An 18,509-nucleotide genomic window follows, 5' to 3' on the forward strand; every position below is an offset into this window, starting at 1 on the left:
TTGTTGATTCTGTTGTATATTTCCATATTTAATTTACCATCTTCACTAAAAATCGTGCCTAATTAGCTGAAATGTTTTACTTGTTCCACAGGTTCCCAGTTCACAACACAGTTGACATCTTCAACAATTCTACCTATTTTCATTGTCTTTGTCTTTTTAATGAAGACCTTCATACCATATCTATTACAACAGTTATTCAATTTAGTCAGGGAAGCTTGCAAACTTGTAGCAGATTTATTCAGAAGTATAACATCGTCCGCATAAAGCAAAGAGCTGACATTAACATCTCCAATTCTGATATCATGTTTAATACCACTTTCCTTCATAATGTGATCCACATTGATAATGAATAACAGAGGGGATAATGTACATCCTTGTCTCACACCAGATTTAACATTAACCTCCCAACCGGCCGGTGTGGATGAAATATTCAACACTCCCTAGCTTTTTTCATGGATCAAAACTTCGTCGGCATTCTACCTTTTATCATACCATTACCTTCCTCGCCCGTTAATCTCGTTACGGCTATTCTATAGCATTAGTGGATTAACTGTTGCTGAGTGACCTTTGTGTCCCCTCCCCCTGTCTTTACGTCTATTGTGTTGCTTAATATTTCATTTACTGTCCTAAGTTATTTGACCTTTCTTGCCTCTAAAATGATTTATTGTGTCTCTTCCCAAAAATTGAAACCAATTTCACATATTCGAAAAAAAAATCTATCCTGAAATGCCCACTGATCAGCTTTTGCAATGAATCTATTTAGTGATAGTGAATTTGGTGTATTTTATTCGACAAATCAATGCACCGGAAGAGATGCACTGATTGTTCTTTCACTTTACGTATAATAATTGAATAATTTTTTTTCGAATTTTAAAATTTTCAAATGTTTGCTTTGAAAATATTATGTCAAATATTTATATTTTTAAATAATATTTATTGAAATAAATATGTCCTTTTTCTTTCGTTTCTAGCGAAATAGCATTATATGGATCATCACATTTCAGATTTAGAAACGATTTTTTGTTATTCATAAAGACAAAATAAAAAAAAAATTTTAAATGCTAAATTGCCTTACTCGGTTTCCGATTGTGTCTTTTTGGTATCAAAAATTTATATCCAATGATATTTTAGCAGTGATTCTTCCCCTTCGTCATTTATTTATTTATTTGTATTATGCATATTACGATAATATCTAGTGCATAACCTCGTAGATATGTTGAAAATATAATGTGAAAAATATCATATACGGAATGATTCAACATTTTTGCTCATTTTGAAGATTTTCTAATGCTTCCCCCCCCCCCCTTCCTTATTCTCTCCTGGAACTGAATTTCATAACTACTCTAAATTTCTATACAGGTTTGAAAGCTTTTCTAGACAGCATTCAAAATCAATTACTTAATTTTACCATTTTGACAAAAGATATACGGCAATCAGATTGTATCGTGAAGCTTCTAAATCTGTTCTATTTATTTGCAATCTAAAACCAGCTGTTCTACTGCCCGCTGAAATTATGTGAAATTTTAGAAATAATATGCTATATTTTCACCATGCAAAATTGTTTATATGCATACCACACAAAAGAAAGTTCAGTAGTATTATTTGTGTTTGTTTTACTTTTAAAAAAATCTAAATATTACTTCTTCTGCTGCTGGAAGCTATTTCTGAAATAATCTACGTCTTATAAATACTTGGTAATTCTACAAATCAGTGCACCGGAAGAGTTGCACTGATTGATCTTTCACTTTACGTATAATAATTGAATAATTTTTTTTCGAATTTCAGAATTTTCAAATGTTTGCTTTGAAAATATTATGTCAAATATTTATATTTTTAAACAATATTTATTGAAATAAATATGTCCTTTTTCTTTCGTTTCTAGCGAAATAGCATTACATGGATCATCACATTTCAGTTTTAGAAACGATTTTTTGTTATTCATAAAGACAAAATAAAAAAAAAATGATAAAATGCTACATTGCATTACTCGGTTTCCGATTGTGTGTCTTTTTGGTATCAAAAATTTATATCCAATGATATTTTAGCAGTGATTCTTCGCCTTCGTCATTTATTTATTTATTTGTATTATGCATATTACGATAATATCTAGTGCACATCCTCGTAGATATGTTGAAAATATAATGTGAAAAATATCATATACGGAATGATTCAAAATCGTTTTTCATTTTGAAGATTTTCTAATGCTCCCCCCCCTCCTTATCCTCTCCTAGAACTCACAGGTTTGAAAGCTTTTCTAGACAGCATTCAAAATCAATTACTTCATTTTACCATTTTGACAAAAGATATACGGCAATCAGATTGTATTGTGAAACTTCTAATTCTGTTCTATTTATTTGCAATCTAAAACCAGCTGTTCTACTGCCCGCTGAAATTATGTGAAATTTTAGAAATAATATGCTATATTTTCACCATGCAAAATTGTTTATATGCATACCACACAAAAGAAAGTTCAGTAGTATTATTTGTGTTTGTTTTTCTTTTAAAAAAATCTAAATATTACTTCTTCTGCTGCTGGAAGCTATTTCTGAAATAATCTACGTCTTCTAAATACTTGGTAATATCCTCTTAGCTGGAGGAAAAGTTGAAGGCTTATTACTCTCAGTGCTATTGAGAAGAAAGGGGAGAACACTAAAGTGCCCCAGGCTGTAGTGCAGAATATGTCAAGAATATCTTGTTTCCTTTTCGATTGTTGATTACCTATATTCTAACAGAAATACTGATATTTCGTTTAAATGCTTATACATTATTTATGCCAAAATAATTGCTTAATTTATAATGATCAGTTTCACTTTTATTATCAAAAATTAGAAATTAAATCATACAATTATCTTGAAAAAGAGGATTTGAATTATTTTCAAAGAAAAGGTGCATCTGCGTTTCATAATCTTCTTTTTTTTTTGGGGGGGGGGGATATAGACCTAAGCAATCTGCGGATATTTCAGATAATTTATTTCATAAATCGTTCACAAGACAGCTGTTACAAACGTAAATCACTTGGGGAACATACCCATTCATTTTAGTGTAAAATAGTTGCAAAGGTACAGTTACTTTAGATATCTAATCTAGAAGAAAATGTTATGTCTGCTGAGATTAGAATCATACATGAATAATTTTTCTGACATGATTTCTCTATTCGTTATAATGTAACCAATTTCCAGATTTTTTTCCCTCCTGCAGACTTCATGTTATATGCAGTGATTTCTTCTTTGAACTATAAGAAAAAAAAATCAGATAACAGGAGAAAAATATGTAGTATTTTCTTTTCCACTGGCTGAATTTACAATGTTCTTTCTTTGTGTTTTGAAGAGAAACTGCAAATGACTTTTTTCTTACTATTTTTGCCATTATAACATCTCATATAATTATAAGAGTGACATTTTACCGTTTTTCTCCCACACGAGAAACAGAAATAAGGTGGTAATAATATTGTTGACCAAAATAAAAAATGATGGTACAACATGACAAAATTTCATGCCGGCTGGGGCGTCGCCCGGTTAAACAAGGCCCCCGTTGTTTTCGCCAGGGAACCAGGGCGAACAGCGAAAAGTCAGCTACTGGAACAAATCTGAAAACAAACCCCAACTCAACATCACCAGAGTTAAAGATCGGTACTATCAACGTAAGAAGCCTGAATGGCAAAGAAATGGAGCTAGCTGAGGAATTAGATAAGTACCAGATCGACATAATAGGGGTGACTGAAACAAAAAAGACCAAAACTGGTGAGATCTTTCTGAGCAATAAATACAAAATGTTATATTCAGGCAATAACAATCAAGGAAAAGAAGGAGTAGCCATAGTATTCAACACAAAATACGAGGATAATCTTCTTGAATGGCAGTCAGTCTCAAGTAGAGTAATGTGGGCAAATATGAGAATGGGGAACTGGACAATGAGACTTATTTGTGCCTATGGTCCCACAGAAGGTTCTACTAAGGTAGAAGTGGAGGAATTTTTTGAGGCATTAGAAAAAGCAACTGACACAATGAAAAAGGAAAAGTTGGTCCTTGTTGGGGATCTAAATAGTAGAGTAGGAAATTATTGTGAGACATACAAAAATATTTTGGGAAAATTTGGAGAAAAGAGCAAAGCTAATAATAATGGCAAATATCTGTTGGATTTCTGCTCAGGACATGGACTGGTTATTACTAACACCATGTTCCAACATAAAAATGTGCACAAATTCACATGGAGAGAAGAGGCTAGGAATAAGAAAAGTCTCATTGACTATGTTATTGTTGATAGTGATGTTTTTTCCCTGGTGCAGGACACCAGAGTGTACAGAGGATTTGAAATTGGAAGTGATCACTATTTAGTCTTGAGCAGGATAAAATTGAATTTCATATTGAAAAGAATAACATGTAAGAAAGTTTTAAAGCGAATAAAAGTTGAGCAGCTCTCAGATGTAAACTGTAGACTAAAATACAGAAATATTATTGAAAAGAAAATGAAAGAGTTTGAGAACAGGAATCAAACCTTGGAGATTCAGTGGCAAACTCTGAAGGAAACATTGATTGATTCTGCCAGAGAGGCATGTGGTGAGGTTGTGTGCAAAGATAAAAAAATCAGAACTCCCTGGTGGACACAGGAAGTTAAAGAGGCAGTGAAGGAAAAGAAGAAAGCATATCAAAAGTTCCTGGCAAATAAGTCAGCTTTTACTCTTACAGAATACAGAGACAAATGTAAGAAAGCTAAACAGTGTGTAAAACTAACTAAACAAAAGTCATGGGAGGACTTTGGCAAGAATATAGAAAATAAATATCAAGAAGGTGGCAAAATATTCTGGAGGTTGTTGAAGAAGCTTAGGAATGGAGGAAAGAGTGCTGTAAAAGGAATTAGAGATGATAAAGGTGAAATGAAAACAGGAGAAAAAGATATCCTTGAAGTATGGAGTAATTACTTTGAAAAACTGCTAAATGAAACAAGCAGTGATGACAGCACAGTGATAAAAAAACACTGACCAGGCATGCAGTCAGGAATACATATCCATACTTGAAGGTTAGTAAAAGCCATCAAAGGCTTGAAATGTGGAAAGGCAGCAGTAATAGATGATATTCGACCAGAAATGCTGAAGTATGGTGGTATAAGAGTCTTACAGTGGCTGCACTGCATAGTTCAGAAAGCCTGGACAGAGGGACGAATTCCCGATGATTGGAGTAGAGCTCTCATAGTACCCATATATAAAAAGGGAAATAAAACTGAATGTGAGAATTACAGAGGTATTTCCCTACTGAGTGTTCCTGGCAAGATCTATGCAAGTATACTTGAGAAACGGTTGAGAAGAATTGTGGAAGAAAAGCGTGGTGAAGAACAAGCTGGATTCAGGCCAAATAGAGGCTGTCAGGATCAGATCTTCACTTTACGACAAATAGTCGAGAAAGCATGGGAATATAACAAAGATCTGTATTTAAGTTTTGTCGATTTGGAAAAGGCATATGACAAGGTGCCAAGAGAGAAGCTATTCAATACGCTGCAGTTATATGGTGTCAATGGGGCATTATATCAAGCAATACTTAGTCTTTATTTGAGTTGTGAGTCAGCAGTTAGAATTGAAGGAAGTACAGGAAGATGGTTTAATGTTAAATCTGGTGTGAGACAAGGATGTACATTATCCCCTCTGTTATTCATTATCTATATGGATCACATTATGAAGGAATGTGGTATTAAACCTGATATCAAAATTGGAGATGTTAATGTCAGCTCTTTGCTTTATGCGGATGATGTTATACTTCTAAATAAATCCGCTACAAGTCTGCAAGATTCTCTGACTAAATTGAATAGCTGTTGTAATAGATATGGTATGAAGGTCAGCAATAAAAAGACAAAGACAATGAAAATAGGCAGAATCATTGAAAATGTCAACTGTGTTGTGAATGGAGAACCTGTGGAACAAGTAAAACATTTCAGTTACTTAGGCACAATTTTTACTGAAGATGGTAAACTAAATATAGAAATAGACAACAGAATCAGCAAAGCTGGTATCGTGGGAAGTCAATTGAATAAATTCATATGGAATAAGAAAGAAATTAGTCGTAACACTAAATTAGCTGTATACAAGACTGTGTTCAAACCAATTTTAACTTATGGATCTGAGAGCTGGGTCAGAAGTAAAACACTTGACCAAAGACTAGAGACCGCAGATATGAGAGTCCTGAGAAAGATTAGAGGCGTGAACAGATGGCATCAATGGCAATATCATATTAAAAATGAGGATATTAGGAAAGAACTTGACATTGTCAGCATCCAGGAATGCGTTAGCAGAGCTAATCTCAGATGGTATGGTCACTTAAATAGAATGGGAGAGGAAAGATTAGCAAAACAAGTGTTCTCTGCCAGTTTGGCAGGAAAACGACCCAGAGGAAGACCAAGATATAGGTGGATTGATACGGTACAAAGTGCCTTAGACGATAGAAATATAAGATCTGATAATGTTGGAGTCTTGACAAGTAACAGACTGATTTGGAGGAAAATTGTAGATAGGAAGTTAGTAATGATGTAATTTTTTCATGTAGTACTGTCATATCCTGTACACCCCTTGAGGGTACATGGCAGGAATTTGATGATGATGATGATGATAATATTGTTGATTTTGCCAAACTTCATTGTAGCAGAAATTTTTATTACAAAACTTTGTAATATATATATATATCTCCGAAACAAGAAATTTGGAACCCATATCACATCAATGTTGAGTGTTGGCAAGGTGAAAATGTTCCCGTTATTATTTATATATTTCATTTATTAACTAGGGGGGCTATGCCCAGCCCCCCCGTGTTCCGGTATGGTAGACCAGTTCTCCTTCAATTGTGATAACTCGAAAGGGGGTTCATCCCCTGAATTCTGATGACTCGAATTTTGAAGACTCGACACTCAGGATAGCCCCTGAGTTTCAAAACGTTTCGATAAACATGACATAAAAAAGCTTATTTTATATATATATAGGGTAGATTTTATTTCATTATTTTTTATTATTTTGATGAAATACTTTACTTGGAATACTCCTTCCAGTTTCTCTGTGTCATAAAAAGAACTTAAAAATTAGCCTTCAAGATGAAAAAGAAACAGTGCATTCGGGTATCCCTCTATCAATATTTGTAGTCCTGAAAAGGACTCTTTTGATGACCTTGAAAACAAACATTTTTTATTTCATACTGTTCAGAATTTAAAATTCTTGAACAGCGTGGAACACCTTGAAGCAAGGGTAAACACACAAAGCAGTTTTACACTCAGGGTACCAGATTTTTGTTTTTTCCTTTCTGATATTTTTTTTATTACATACATAATATTTGCGTGGAGGTTTTTTTTTATTAGCCGTTGGTGGTAGATTTTCGGGATAATGGTTGGAGTTAGCAGCGTTCAACCTCAGATGTCTGGCAGGATTTCCTGTTTTTCTGCTTGCTGAAGAAGGTGCATGTGCATGCAGCAATGCTTTCGCAATTTCTATTCTGTATTCTAGATATGTTATGGTAGACAAACATTTTTTCTTGTACAGGAGGAAACTGTTCCAAATAACTAAATCCAAACACTTCAAAATTCAAATAACTTGTCCAAACACTTTTTTGTAATATTTTTTATGCTGTTTCCTCATTACAGAGTAGAATGATAGCTGCTGATCGCACCTGTCGACTCAACTCATAGTGTCGTTGTATGCACACACAGCAATGGATTTTTCTTTCTTCAAACCATGCTTCTCCACGGATTCCGCTGATGGATTGTGCAGGGAAGATAGCAGAAAAACATCTGTTTTGTCTTTCCAACGTAGTGCAAAGACTTTCCCTCGCTGATAAGTTCGGATTTCCCCCTTCGATAGCTTTCCTGAAGCCAGATCTGGAGGCATATCTCGCCTTTTTGCATTTACAGTACCATAACTATCTGTAAGATGCTGTAAAAGCAAATCAGCGAGTTCAGGACACATATATAGTAATTATCCATTATAATGCAGTAACCTTTCCGCAGTAAAGGGTCTAGTAACTGTATTACTGCACGCATCGACAAGGGGAGATCCGAATATTTATCGTGCTCGATTACAGTTTGCTTTCCCGTATAAGGTTTGAAATCCCAAAGATATCCACTTTCCGATTCGCAAAGCATAAAAAAATTTACTCCATACTTCGCTTTCTTTTTGGGAATATACTGCTTACATTTCAGTCCACCTTTGAATGGCATAAGGCTTTCATCGATACTCAAGTCTCTCTCAGGAATGTAGAGTGATCTACATTTTTGACGGATTTTCATCAGAAAATCATAAATTTTGTTGAGGACTGGGCAAAGATGTGTTGCCCGATCGTATTCCTCATTATTCTGAAAATGCAAATACTTCATGATGAGACTGAATTGTTTTTCAGTCATAACATCACTAAGCATTGGCGTGTTCAGAATCCAGTCTGTAGACCAATACATTTCGAGAGCGGGCTTTCGAAATGTATTTCGAAACTTCGGGTTTTTCACTTTCTTTATTCTGATATTGCATTTGAAGTATGACAGTGATTTTAAATATTAATTTCACCTGTATCCGAATATCACATAATTTCCTGATTTATAATAATCAGGAAATATATATATTGTCTGATTTATAATTTGCTAATTTATAATAATCACCACATAGTTTCAGTATCGAAAATTTAAAGTTATGTGGAACAATTACTAGAGAAAAATAACGAATTAAATAAAAACTGTACCTATATTTCATAACAGTTTTCGGGTGTGTGATAGTAATGCAACGAGGGGAGGGTTTAAACTATCAGAGGCGAAATAAAGTTCAATTCTATTGTAAAAATATGGAAATGAAATTTCACATTTGATATACATATTTTGAATGATAAAAATAAGCAAATGTATCGCTTACTTTAAAAATTTGAGAATAAAATATCTGAATTATGCAGAAAATATAAATTTAAATCATAACTGTTAATTTCATTTTGTAATGACCAATTATACAAGGAAACCAAGAAAGTGAAAGTACAGATTACTATACAACATGAAGAAAAAATTTAGTAATATGATTAAAGAATTTCATGTTATTCTCTATAAAGCAAAGTTGCTCAAGCGTGTCCTAAAGGAAATCTGTTAAGTATTATTCGATTTCGATGGTTTTGTACAAAAATAAAATTAATATAACCTGGAACGTCGGCAGCCGGTTTTCTTTTTTAAAAGAATATTCCAAATAATTATCGTGAATTAATTTCTTCGAGAACAAAGAAAAATCTTTTGTCTATTAGCCATTAGAAAGAAATTAGCGCAAAAAAATAAAACATTAAATTGGTTAAGTGAAGAAATTATGCAAGACCTTTATTTTGTCCAGAAATTAAAACTGTATTGTACAATAAAAAGAGAAAACAAAAATATAAATAATTTCTCTATTTTTAGTCTATCATATATAACTAAAATCCAGTTCACCAGCATGGAACAAGAAAGTCCGTTTCTTGTTATAGGCAACTGAGAGGCAGCTACGAATGGGAGATAATCCGATTAACCTTTCTCTTCAGCGTGAGGGTTTATCACACCTTCTAATGGACATGACAGTCAAATTGCACTTCTTATCCAGGTTCTTTAAACAGGTGGGCTGAATCTTATCCAGATTTAGTTGGACGTTTATAGACGTCCTAGCCGGTAGGAAGGTTAAACCATCTTCCTGTGCTTCCTTCAATTCTAAACTGCTGACTTACAACTCAAATAAAGACTAAGTATTGATTGACATAATGCCCCATTGACACCATATAACTGTAGCGTATTGAATAGCTTCTTTCTTAGCACCTTCTCATATGCCAATTCCTTAATTGATTTAGTAATGCATAACCAACGTATAAGCCTGTCTACGAGAATATTTAGAGGTAATATTCAAACTTTTTAATTGGGAAGAAAGAAAAATCTAAAGATAGACATATACTTAAGCCATTTACACTTTACACATGACAGTCATCTTTACATCACATCCTGATGAACTACAGACTCCTATCCGTAAACTCCAAACAGCTAGCAGTTTTGAGTTTAAAACCTAAAGAGGATCCAATTGATGTTCAATAGCTATGTACAACCAGAAATAATAAAAATCAATAATGATGAAATTGAACAAGTGAATTGCTACATCTATTTAGGGTAATAAATATCATCATCATCAAATTCCTGCCATGTACCCTCAAGGGGTGTACAGGATATGACATTACTACATGAAAAAAATTGCATCATTACTAACTTCCTATCTAAAATTTTCCTCCAAATCAGTCTGTTACTTGTCAAGACTTCAACATTATCAGATCTTATATTTCTATCGTCTAAGGCACTTTGTACCGTATCAATCCACCTATATCTTGGTCTTCCTCTGGATTGTTTTCCTGCCAACCTGGCAGAGAACACTTGTTTTGCTAATCTTTCCTCTCCTCATACCACCTGAGATTAGCTCTGCTAACGCATTCCTGGATGCTGACAATGTCAGGTTCTTTCCGAATATCCTCATTTTTAATATGATATTGCCATTGATGCCATCTGTTCACGCCTCTAATCTTTCTCAGGACTCTCATATCTGCGGTCTCTAGTCTTTGGTCAAGTGTTTTGCTTCTGACCCAGCTCTCAGATCCATAAGTTAAAACTGGTTTGAAAACTGTCTTGTATACAGCTAATTTAGTGTTCCGACTAATTTCTTTCTTATTCCATATGAATTTATTCAATTATAGATAATGAATAACAGAGGGGATAATGTACATCCTTGTCTCACACCAGATTTAACATTAAACCATCTTCCTGTACTTCCTTCAATTCTAACTGCTGACTTACAACTTACAACTGACTTACAACTCAAATAAAGACTAAGTATTGCTTGATATAATGCCCCATTAACACCATATAACTGTAGCGTATTGAATAGCTTCTCTCTTGGCACCTTGTCATATGACTTTTCCAAATCGATAAAACTTAAATACAGATCTTTGTTATATTCCCATGCTTTCTCGACTATTTGTAGTAAAGTGAAGATCTGATCCTGACAGCCTCTATATGGCATGAATCCAGCTTGTTTTTCACCAAGCTTTTCTTCCACAATTCTTCTCAACTGTTTCTCAAGCATACTTGCATAGATCTTGCCAGGAACACTCAGTAGGGAAATACCTCTGTAATTCTCACATTCAGTTTTATTTCCCTTTTTATATATGGGTAATATGAGAGCTCTACTCCAATCATCGGGAATTCGTCCCTCTGTCCAGGCTTTCTGAACTATGCAGTGCAGCCACTGTAAGACTTTTATACCACCATACTTCAGCATTTCTGGTCGAATATCATCTACTCCTGCTGCCTTTCCACATTTTAAGCCTTTGATGGCTTTTTCTACTTCAAGTATGGATATATATTCCTGACTGCATGCCTGGTCAGTGTTTTTTTTATCACTGTGCTGTCATCACTGCTTGTTTCATTTAGCAGTTTTTCAAAGTAATTACTCCATACTTCAAGGATATCTTTTTCTCCTGATTTCATACCACCTTTATCATCTCTAACTCCTTTTACAGCACTCTTTCCTCTATTCCTAAGCTTCTTCAACAACCTCCAGAATATTTTGCCACCTTCTTGATATTTATTTTCTATATTCTTGCCAAAGTCTTCCCATGACTTTTGTTTAGCTAGTTTTACACACTGTGGTTAGCATTCTTGCATTTGTCTCTATATTCTCTAAGAGCACAAGCTGACTTATTTGCCAGGAACTTTTGATATGCTTTCTTCTTTTCCTTCACTGCCTCTTTAACTTCCTGTGTCCACCAGGGAGTTCTGATTTTTTTATCCTTGCACACAACCTCACCACATGCCTCTCTGGCAGAATCAATCAATGTTTTCTTCAGAGTTTGCCACTGAATCTCCAAGATTTGATTCCTGTTCTCAAACGCTTTCATTTTCTTTTCAATAATCTTTCTGTATTTGAGTCTATCTACAGTTCACATCTGAGAGCTGCTCAACTTTTATTCGCTTTAAAACTTTCTTACATGTTATTCTTTTCAATATGAAATTCAATTTTATCCTGCTCAAGACTAAATAGTGATCACTTCCAATTTCAAATCCTCTGTACACTCTGGTGTTCTGCACCAGGGAGAAAACATCACTATCAACAATAACATAGTCAATGAGACTTTTCTTATTCCTAGCCTCTTCTCTCCGTGTGAATTTGTACACATTTTTATGTTGGAACATGGTGTTAGTAATAACCAGTCCATGTACTGAGCAGAAATCCAACAGATATTTGCCATTATTATTAGCTTTGCTCTTTTCTCCAAATTTTCCCAAAATATTTTTGTATGTCTCACAATCATTTCCTACTCTGCTATTCAGATCCCCAACAAGGACCAACTTTTCCTTTTTCATTGTGTCAGTTGCTTTTTCTAAAGCCTCAAAAATTCCTCCACTTCTACCTTAGTAGAACCTTCCGTGGGACCATAGGCACAAATAAGTCTCATTGTCCAGTTCCCCATTCTCATATTTGCCCACATTACTCTACTTGAGACTGACTGCCATTCAAGAAGATTAGCCTCGTATTTTGTGTTGAATACTATGGCTACTCCTTCTTTTCCTTGATTGTCATTGCCTGAATATAACATTTTGTATTTATTGCTCAGAAAGATCTCGCCAGTTTTAGTCTGTTTTGTTTCAGTCATCCCTATTATGTCGATATGGTACTTATCTAATTCCTCAGCTAGCTCCATTTCTTTGCCATTCAGGCTTCTTACATTGATAGTACCGATCTTTAACTCTGGTGATGTTGATTTGGGGTTTGTTTTCAGATTTGTTCCAGTGGCTGACTTTTCGCTGTTCGCCCTGGTTCCCTGGCAAAAACAACGGGGGCCTTGTTTAACCGGGCGACGCCCCAGTCGGCATGAAATTTTGTCATGTTGTACCATCTTTTTTTATTTTGGTTTAACCAATAAGAATACAATTTGGTCGGCTAAATCCCAAATTGCCAGCCCATCCTCGTTCGTTCAGTATCAAAGTAGATACCCAACAGGGTGCACCACGAGAAGGTGAGGATTGGACATTATTTCAGAAGCCCTGGTCGGTTCTCCGCATTCCTTTAAAGGCTATGTGGAGGTCTCCTCTCAGTTATACAGCTTTGACCCTTAAGCACCCCTAATAAATATCAATGGATCAAAATATCATGAAATAAGTCTAAAGACAAAACAATGCATGGCTGGAAATCATTTGGAAAACTACTGTCTATATTCAAAAACCAATTACTACTATGCCTAAGAAGGAAAAATTTTAAGCAGCACATCCCACCATATCAGCTTATGGCTGTGAAACATGGATATTAAAAGAACAACATAATTTAGTATGGAAAGAAGTATGCTTGGTATTATCACAAAATTCAATAAAAAAAAATACTTATATAAGAAACCATACCAAAATCTCTGACATTACAGAAAGAAAGAAACATCTGAAGTCTCATGGGCTGGGCATATTGCTTGAAATTTTCAATGAAAATGTCAGATTTGTAGGAATAACATGAAGAACCCCAATGACAATCACTTTCAAGACTATCAGTGGGTGAACTACATCTTCAGCCAACAGTGCATTGGTAATGACTGAAAACAAAGACAATATGCACATGAAAAAAAAAAACTTTTTATTTATTTTTATTTATTTAAAATTATTTAGTATACTAATAATGATTTATTTATTTATTTTTTTATTTTTTCATCAAATTCCTGACATGTACCCTCAAGGGGTGTACAGGATATGATAGTACTACATGAAAAATTTACATCATTACTAACTTCCTATCTACAATTTTCCTCCAAATCAGTCTGTTACTGTCAAGACAGTGTTCCAATATTACCAGATCTTATATTTTTATCGTCTAAGGCACTTTGTACCGTATCAATCCACCTATATCTTGGTCTTCATCTGGATCATTTTCCTGCCGACTTGGCAGAGAACACTTGTTTCGCTAATCTTTCTGTTTAAGTGACCATACCACCTGACATTAGCTCTGCTAACCCATTCCTGGATGCTGACAAAGTCAAGTTCTTTCCTAATATTCTCGTTTTTAATATGATATTGCCATTGATGCCATCTGTTCACGCCTCTAATCTTTCTGCAGTCTCTTTGGTCAAGTGTTTTACTTCTGACCCAGCTCTCAGATCCATAAGTTAAAACTGGTTTGAACACTGTCTTGTATACAGCTAATTTAGTGTTCTGACTAATTTCTTTCTTATTCCATATGAATTTATTCAATTGACTTCCTACCATACCAGCTTTGTTATCAAAAATGCTACTCTTCTCTAAGTAAACTGAATAAAAAATAAATAAATAAAATTAACTAACAGTAACCAAAAGAAAATTAAGACAAGCTTACCTGTTCTGTAACGTATTATGTTGTGATGACGATGGACAAAATCAAAGCACATAAAATCATTCTGACTAAAATATTAAAAAAAAAAAAAAAAGGAAAAAACTACTAAACTATTTATGATTTTCACAAATTCATAACAGAAATCAAAATCAGTTCTTATGGTTTTTAAGCTCAGAAGAAAATAAGGTGATTTAATAAAAGCAGTGAATATAGATAAAATTTTCATTATTTAACACTCTCTCTCTCTCTCTCTCTCCTTTTCCATTGTAAATTTCATTTCTAAGGTAAATGAACTGCAGAGTAACAATCCAATTTATTTATGACTACAGAGTGATACTACCTGAATTTTACAAAGGGATTTCAGAGATATCACATGGAACTCTTATGCAAACTAGAGTAAATGGGGTTGGATAAAATTGGTGATATGGATAACAGGGTGGATGGACAGACACCAAAAAGTAATATATGAGGGAAACTGAATCTAGGAGAAGGCAGGTTACTAGAGATGCACACCAGAGGGCTATGTTGGGCTGCTGCTATTTAATTGTTACATGAATGATATAAGAAATGATTTAAAGGGAAATATCCAGCTGTTTGCCAATAATATAAAATTTAGAAGAGCAATAATCAGTAAATATAATATAGAAATCCTGCATGATGAGAAAGGTAGCAGCTGGTCTTTGGAATGCAGAGTATGAAGACAGAGCGAGGTAATGTAATTTGCAAAGCCTTGTGAGTAGCAGGAGGAGAGAGGATATGATTGAGACATATAAGCTGGTCAGAGGTTCTTACCAGATTAACCTTGAAGAAATTTTTTATAGAATGGGAGAATGGAGTAGAACAAGAGGCTATCTCTGAAAACTGTATATGGAGAGTGTGAGCAAAGGAGTGAGGAGCAGGTTCTTTGCATGCAGAGTGAAATGCAATACCTGAGTGTGCTTTGAATATAGACCTATTGAATGAATTTAAGGCAGAATTTGATGAACTTTGTGTGCAATAGCATGTACCTTCTGCAATAAGTCTCCAACTCCAAGGAGGTCTGATGTTAATAAGTTGGTATAAGTACACACAAATTTTTTTTAACAATTATCACAATTGGCTCTTTTTTAAATGGCAATCCCATGCCCATAAAAGAATGCAAAGAGGGTGATCATCCAAAATTCCTGTTTCTCACATTGAGTGATGAATATCATCGATCACCAAACAAATATTCACAAACATGCATGCCACAAAGAATTTCAAACCACAGCCTGCAGGTTGGAGAAGGATGTTATCCCATTGAACAAATAGGTCAGAACTATAGACAAAGCTATCAATTGGATATGAGGTCAGTAAAAGTCACATGTATAGAAGGAAGAGGGCAAACAAAAGAATGGATCCAAGGACACTCCTGTGTTGGTAGGAAAAGCTAGCAGAACACACAGTGAAGATTACAAGATGGTAATTTGCTGAATAACAATCTATGGTGGCCCTGATCTTACACCTTGCCATATTAAACTGGCAACTGATATTCTTTGCCCATACTGCTGCTAGCATATTTCAGTCATCCTGTAAGATCTCTGTATCATCTCCACTATCATCCCCAGTTTTGCATTATTGGCACACAACTGAATATTTCCCCTTAACATTACCTATATTACTGATGTACAAATTAAGTAGCAATGGCACAAGTCACCTACTTTCTCATAAATTCCCCCCCCCCCCATACACCACTATTTTGATGTCTGTCAATCAGCAATGCCCTCTTATCTAATGGAATCCCATGAGGTATTCTGTCAAATCCTTTGCAAATCCAGCAATATTAGAGTGGGACTCATTTCCTTTATACAATTCAGTTATCACTTTATTATAAAAAAAGTGAGCAAATTACTCAGGCAAGATTCTATCTTTCACAAAATCATAATATCCCTCCCCAACAATCATATTCTTTATTATTATCCTAAAACCCTATGGAGTCACTGACTCATCTAGGAATTATTTATACTCTATTCTATATAATCTAGGGATTCTTTATATTCTAAATATGATACCAGAGTACCAGAAATGCAATATGCATTACTGAATTCTGCCTTTTTCAATACTTAACTGCTTCCAGAGATACTGGATTCATCTGTAGTTTGCTACTGTGATCTTAGGGATGCTTATGCAACAGAACTATTTTGTTCTCTTTCCCAGAGCTAAGATATGGAATTAAACAATTTGTTTAGAAGAGTCGTCAATTTCCTTGCATGTTCTCATAATATAATGAGGCTGATATCCTGTAGCCATATTTCCATTAGGATTTTCCAATATCCTAAGCACCTCCACATCTATATTGCCACTTTATGGAAGGACAACAGTGGGAAATCTATTGTGATAAAAGAAAAATACATAATCACAGTAAACATACTTTAATAGGATTAGTTGTTAAATTGCAAATATTTTGGTTTGTGTGTCTCAATCCATCTTCAGTGAAGAATAAAAAATTTAAAAAAAAAATTCAAAGAAACCTAAAGGGGTTCTTTCGTTACATAGCAAGTAAGAGGAAGAAGGACTATGGAAGAATTACCCTATTAAGTGCTGATACGAGGTGACAGAAGCAGATAAAATAGTGAATTACTGAGTGACCACTTTGCAAGACTATATCATCCAAGTGATTGCTGCTATAACATATGTGGCAGAGACTGATGTGGGAACAGAGGTGGGTGAATTTGAAATTCTTAAGGATGTTGCAGAATCTTAATGTAAATACAGCTATAGGATTAGATGGGATATAAGCTTGGGTTAAGTTAGCACTGAAACATTAATTTCTTTTCTTTAATTAGAAGAGAAATATTAATCAAAAGTTGCAGATATTTCTATAAAAGCAAGATAAAATCTTACCATCCATTAATTCCCATTCTTGATAAGACAAATCTGGAATCTCTACGTTCTTGGCAAACATACACCTGTTCTTTTTCTCTACCCTGATCAGGCTTCCACTTTTCCACAATATGAGTTGCATTTATAAAAACATCAGCATCAAAATTAGCAGTATTCATCCAAGTTCCAGTGAAATTATCTGGAAATTTGCATTTTGGTGGGACATATTCTGCTTTCACTAAAAAAAAAAAAAAAAAATGAGAGTAATTAAAATTCTGAAAGTAACTTCAATATTATTATTACCCTAAGACCCCATGGAGTCAGAGACTCATCTACAAGGTCTTTTTGTCATACACAGGTATGATGATACCGCACCTTAAACACACTCGAATTCTCTGCAGATACCAGGCAAGATATTCCAATCATTCACAACTCTCTGCATGCAAAAAAACCTGCTTCTCACTCCCTTGTTCACACCCTCCTTATTTGCATTAAAGAAAAAAATTCAGCTTACTACAGGTGGCTTGCATCAAGAACCCCAGTTTTATACCCAGTCAATGCCGAAGCAAACAAGAAATGCAAATCAGCAAATATGACTTCATAAAGGTTAATTAGCAAAAAAAACTCCCTTGTGTCCAAATGGAAGTTGTGCCTTCTGGTATCCTCCCTAGCATAGCTGAGCAGAGGTTGGTACTGAAGTCAACTTCTGCTCACCTATTCCACCTCCTCTCTCATCCAGACTGCAACACTGTCACAGCACCCAAAATAAAGCTAACCTTCTTTCATCACTCTTTTCTTCCAACTCCTGCATAGATCACCAAGGCAAATTGTTTTCTACCATACCAGAATCTGAGCAATGTATGCCTTCTGGTGTTTTGGTTAAAAAAAGACATCAGAAGAATACTAAAACAACCCAGATGCTAACAAGTCTTCTGGGTCATGGCATCTCTCCACCTGTACACAAACATTATACTCCAGTGCTAATACCTGTCCTATATTGTCTCTACAATCTTGTATCCTAAGCTGGCAATTAATGCTTGAAAGCAAGCATATATTTAGCCTAATCTAAAAAAAAGAAAACATAAGTTTACCATCAAACTACTGGTAAATCGTCATCACCTCAATCCTCTCCAAAATTATGGAAAAAGTTAACAGTCAACTTCTCTGCTACCTAGAGACCCACTAGTTAATCAGCTCCACCAGTGGATTTTGCGATTTAAGTTCCACAGCTGACTTCTTAGCATATATATCATCAACCACTAGACATGTGTTATGGAAAGGTTTGGAGAAACATGTGCATCACTCATGTTAGAGGATTAATGGAGTG

General features: G+C 34.7%; 1 protein-coding gene across 1 annotated transcript in view; it reads right to left on the reverse strand.

The window, feature by feature from the left end:
- udt (protein undicht) overlaps positions 1-18,509 on the reverse strand; it is a 226,866-nt gene that overhangs the window by 128,838 nt on the left and 79,519 nt on the right. Inside the window, exons 8-9 of the mRNA XM_090411198.1 lie at positions 17,204-17,420; positions 14,345-14,409 (exon numbers count right to left, since the gene is read on the reverse strand). Coding sequence (XP_090267324.1) covers positions 14,345-14,409; positions 17,204-17,420 — 282 coding nt within the window. The remainder of the gene's footprint in view (positions 1-14,344; positions 14,410-17,203; positions 17,421-18,509) is intronic.

This window comes from Typopeltis vanoorti, chromosome 21, assembly GCF_054136105.1.
Source record: "Typopeltis vanoorti isolate ZY-2024b chromosome 21, IOZ_Tvanoo_1.0, whole genome shotgun sequence".
Taxonomy (NCBI): domain Eukaryota; kingdom Metazoa; phylum Arthropoda; class Arachnida; order Uropygi; family Thelyphonidae; genus Typopeltis; species Typopeltis vanoorti.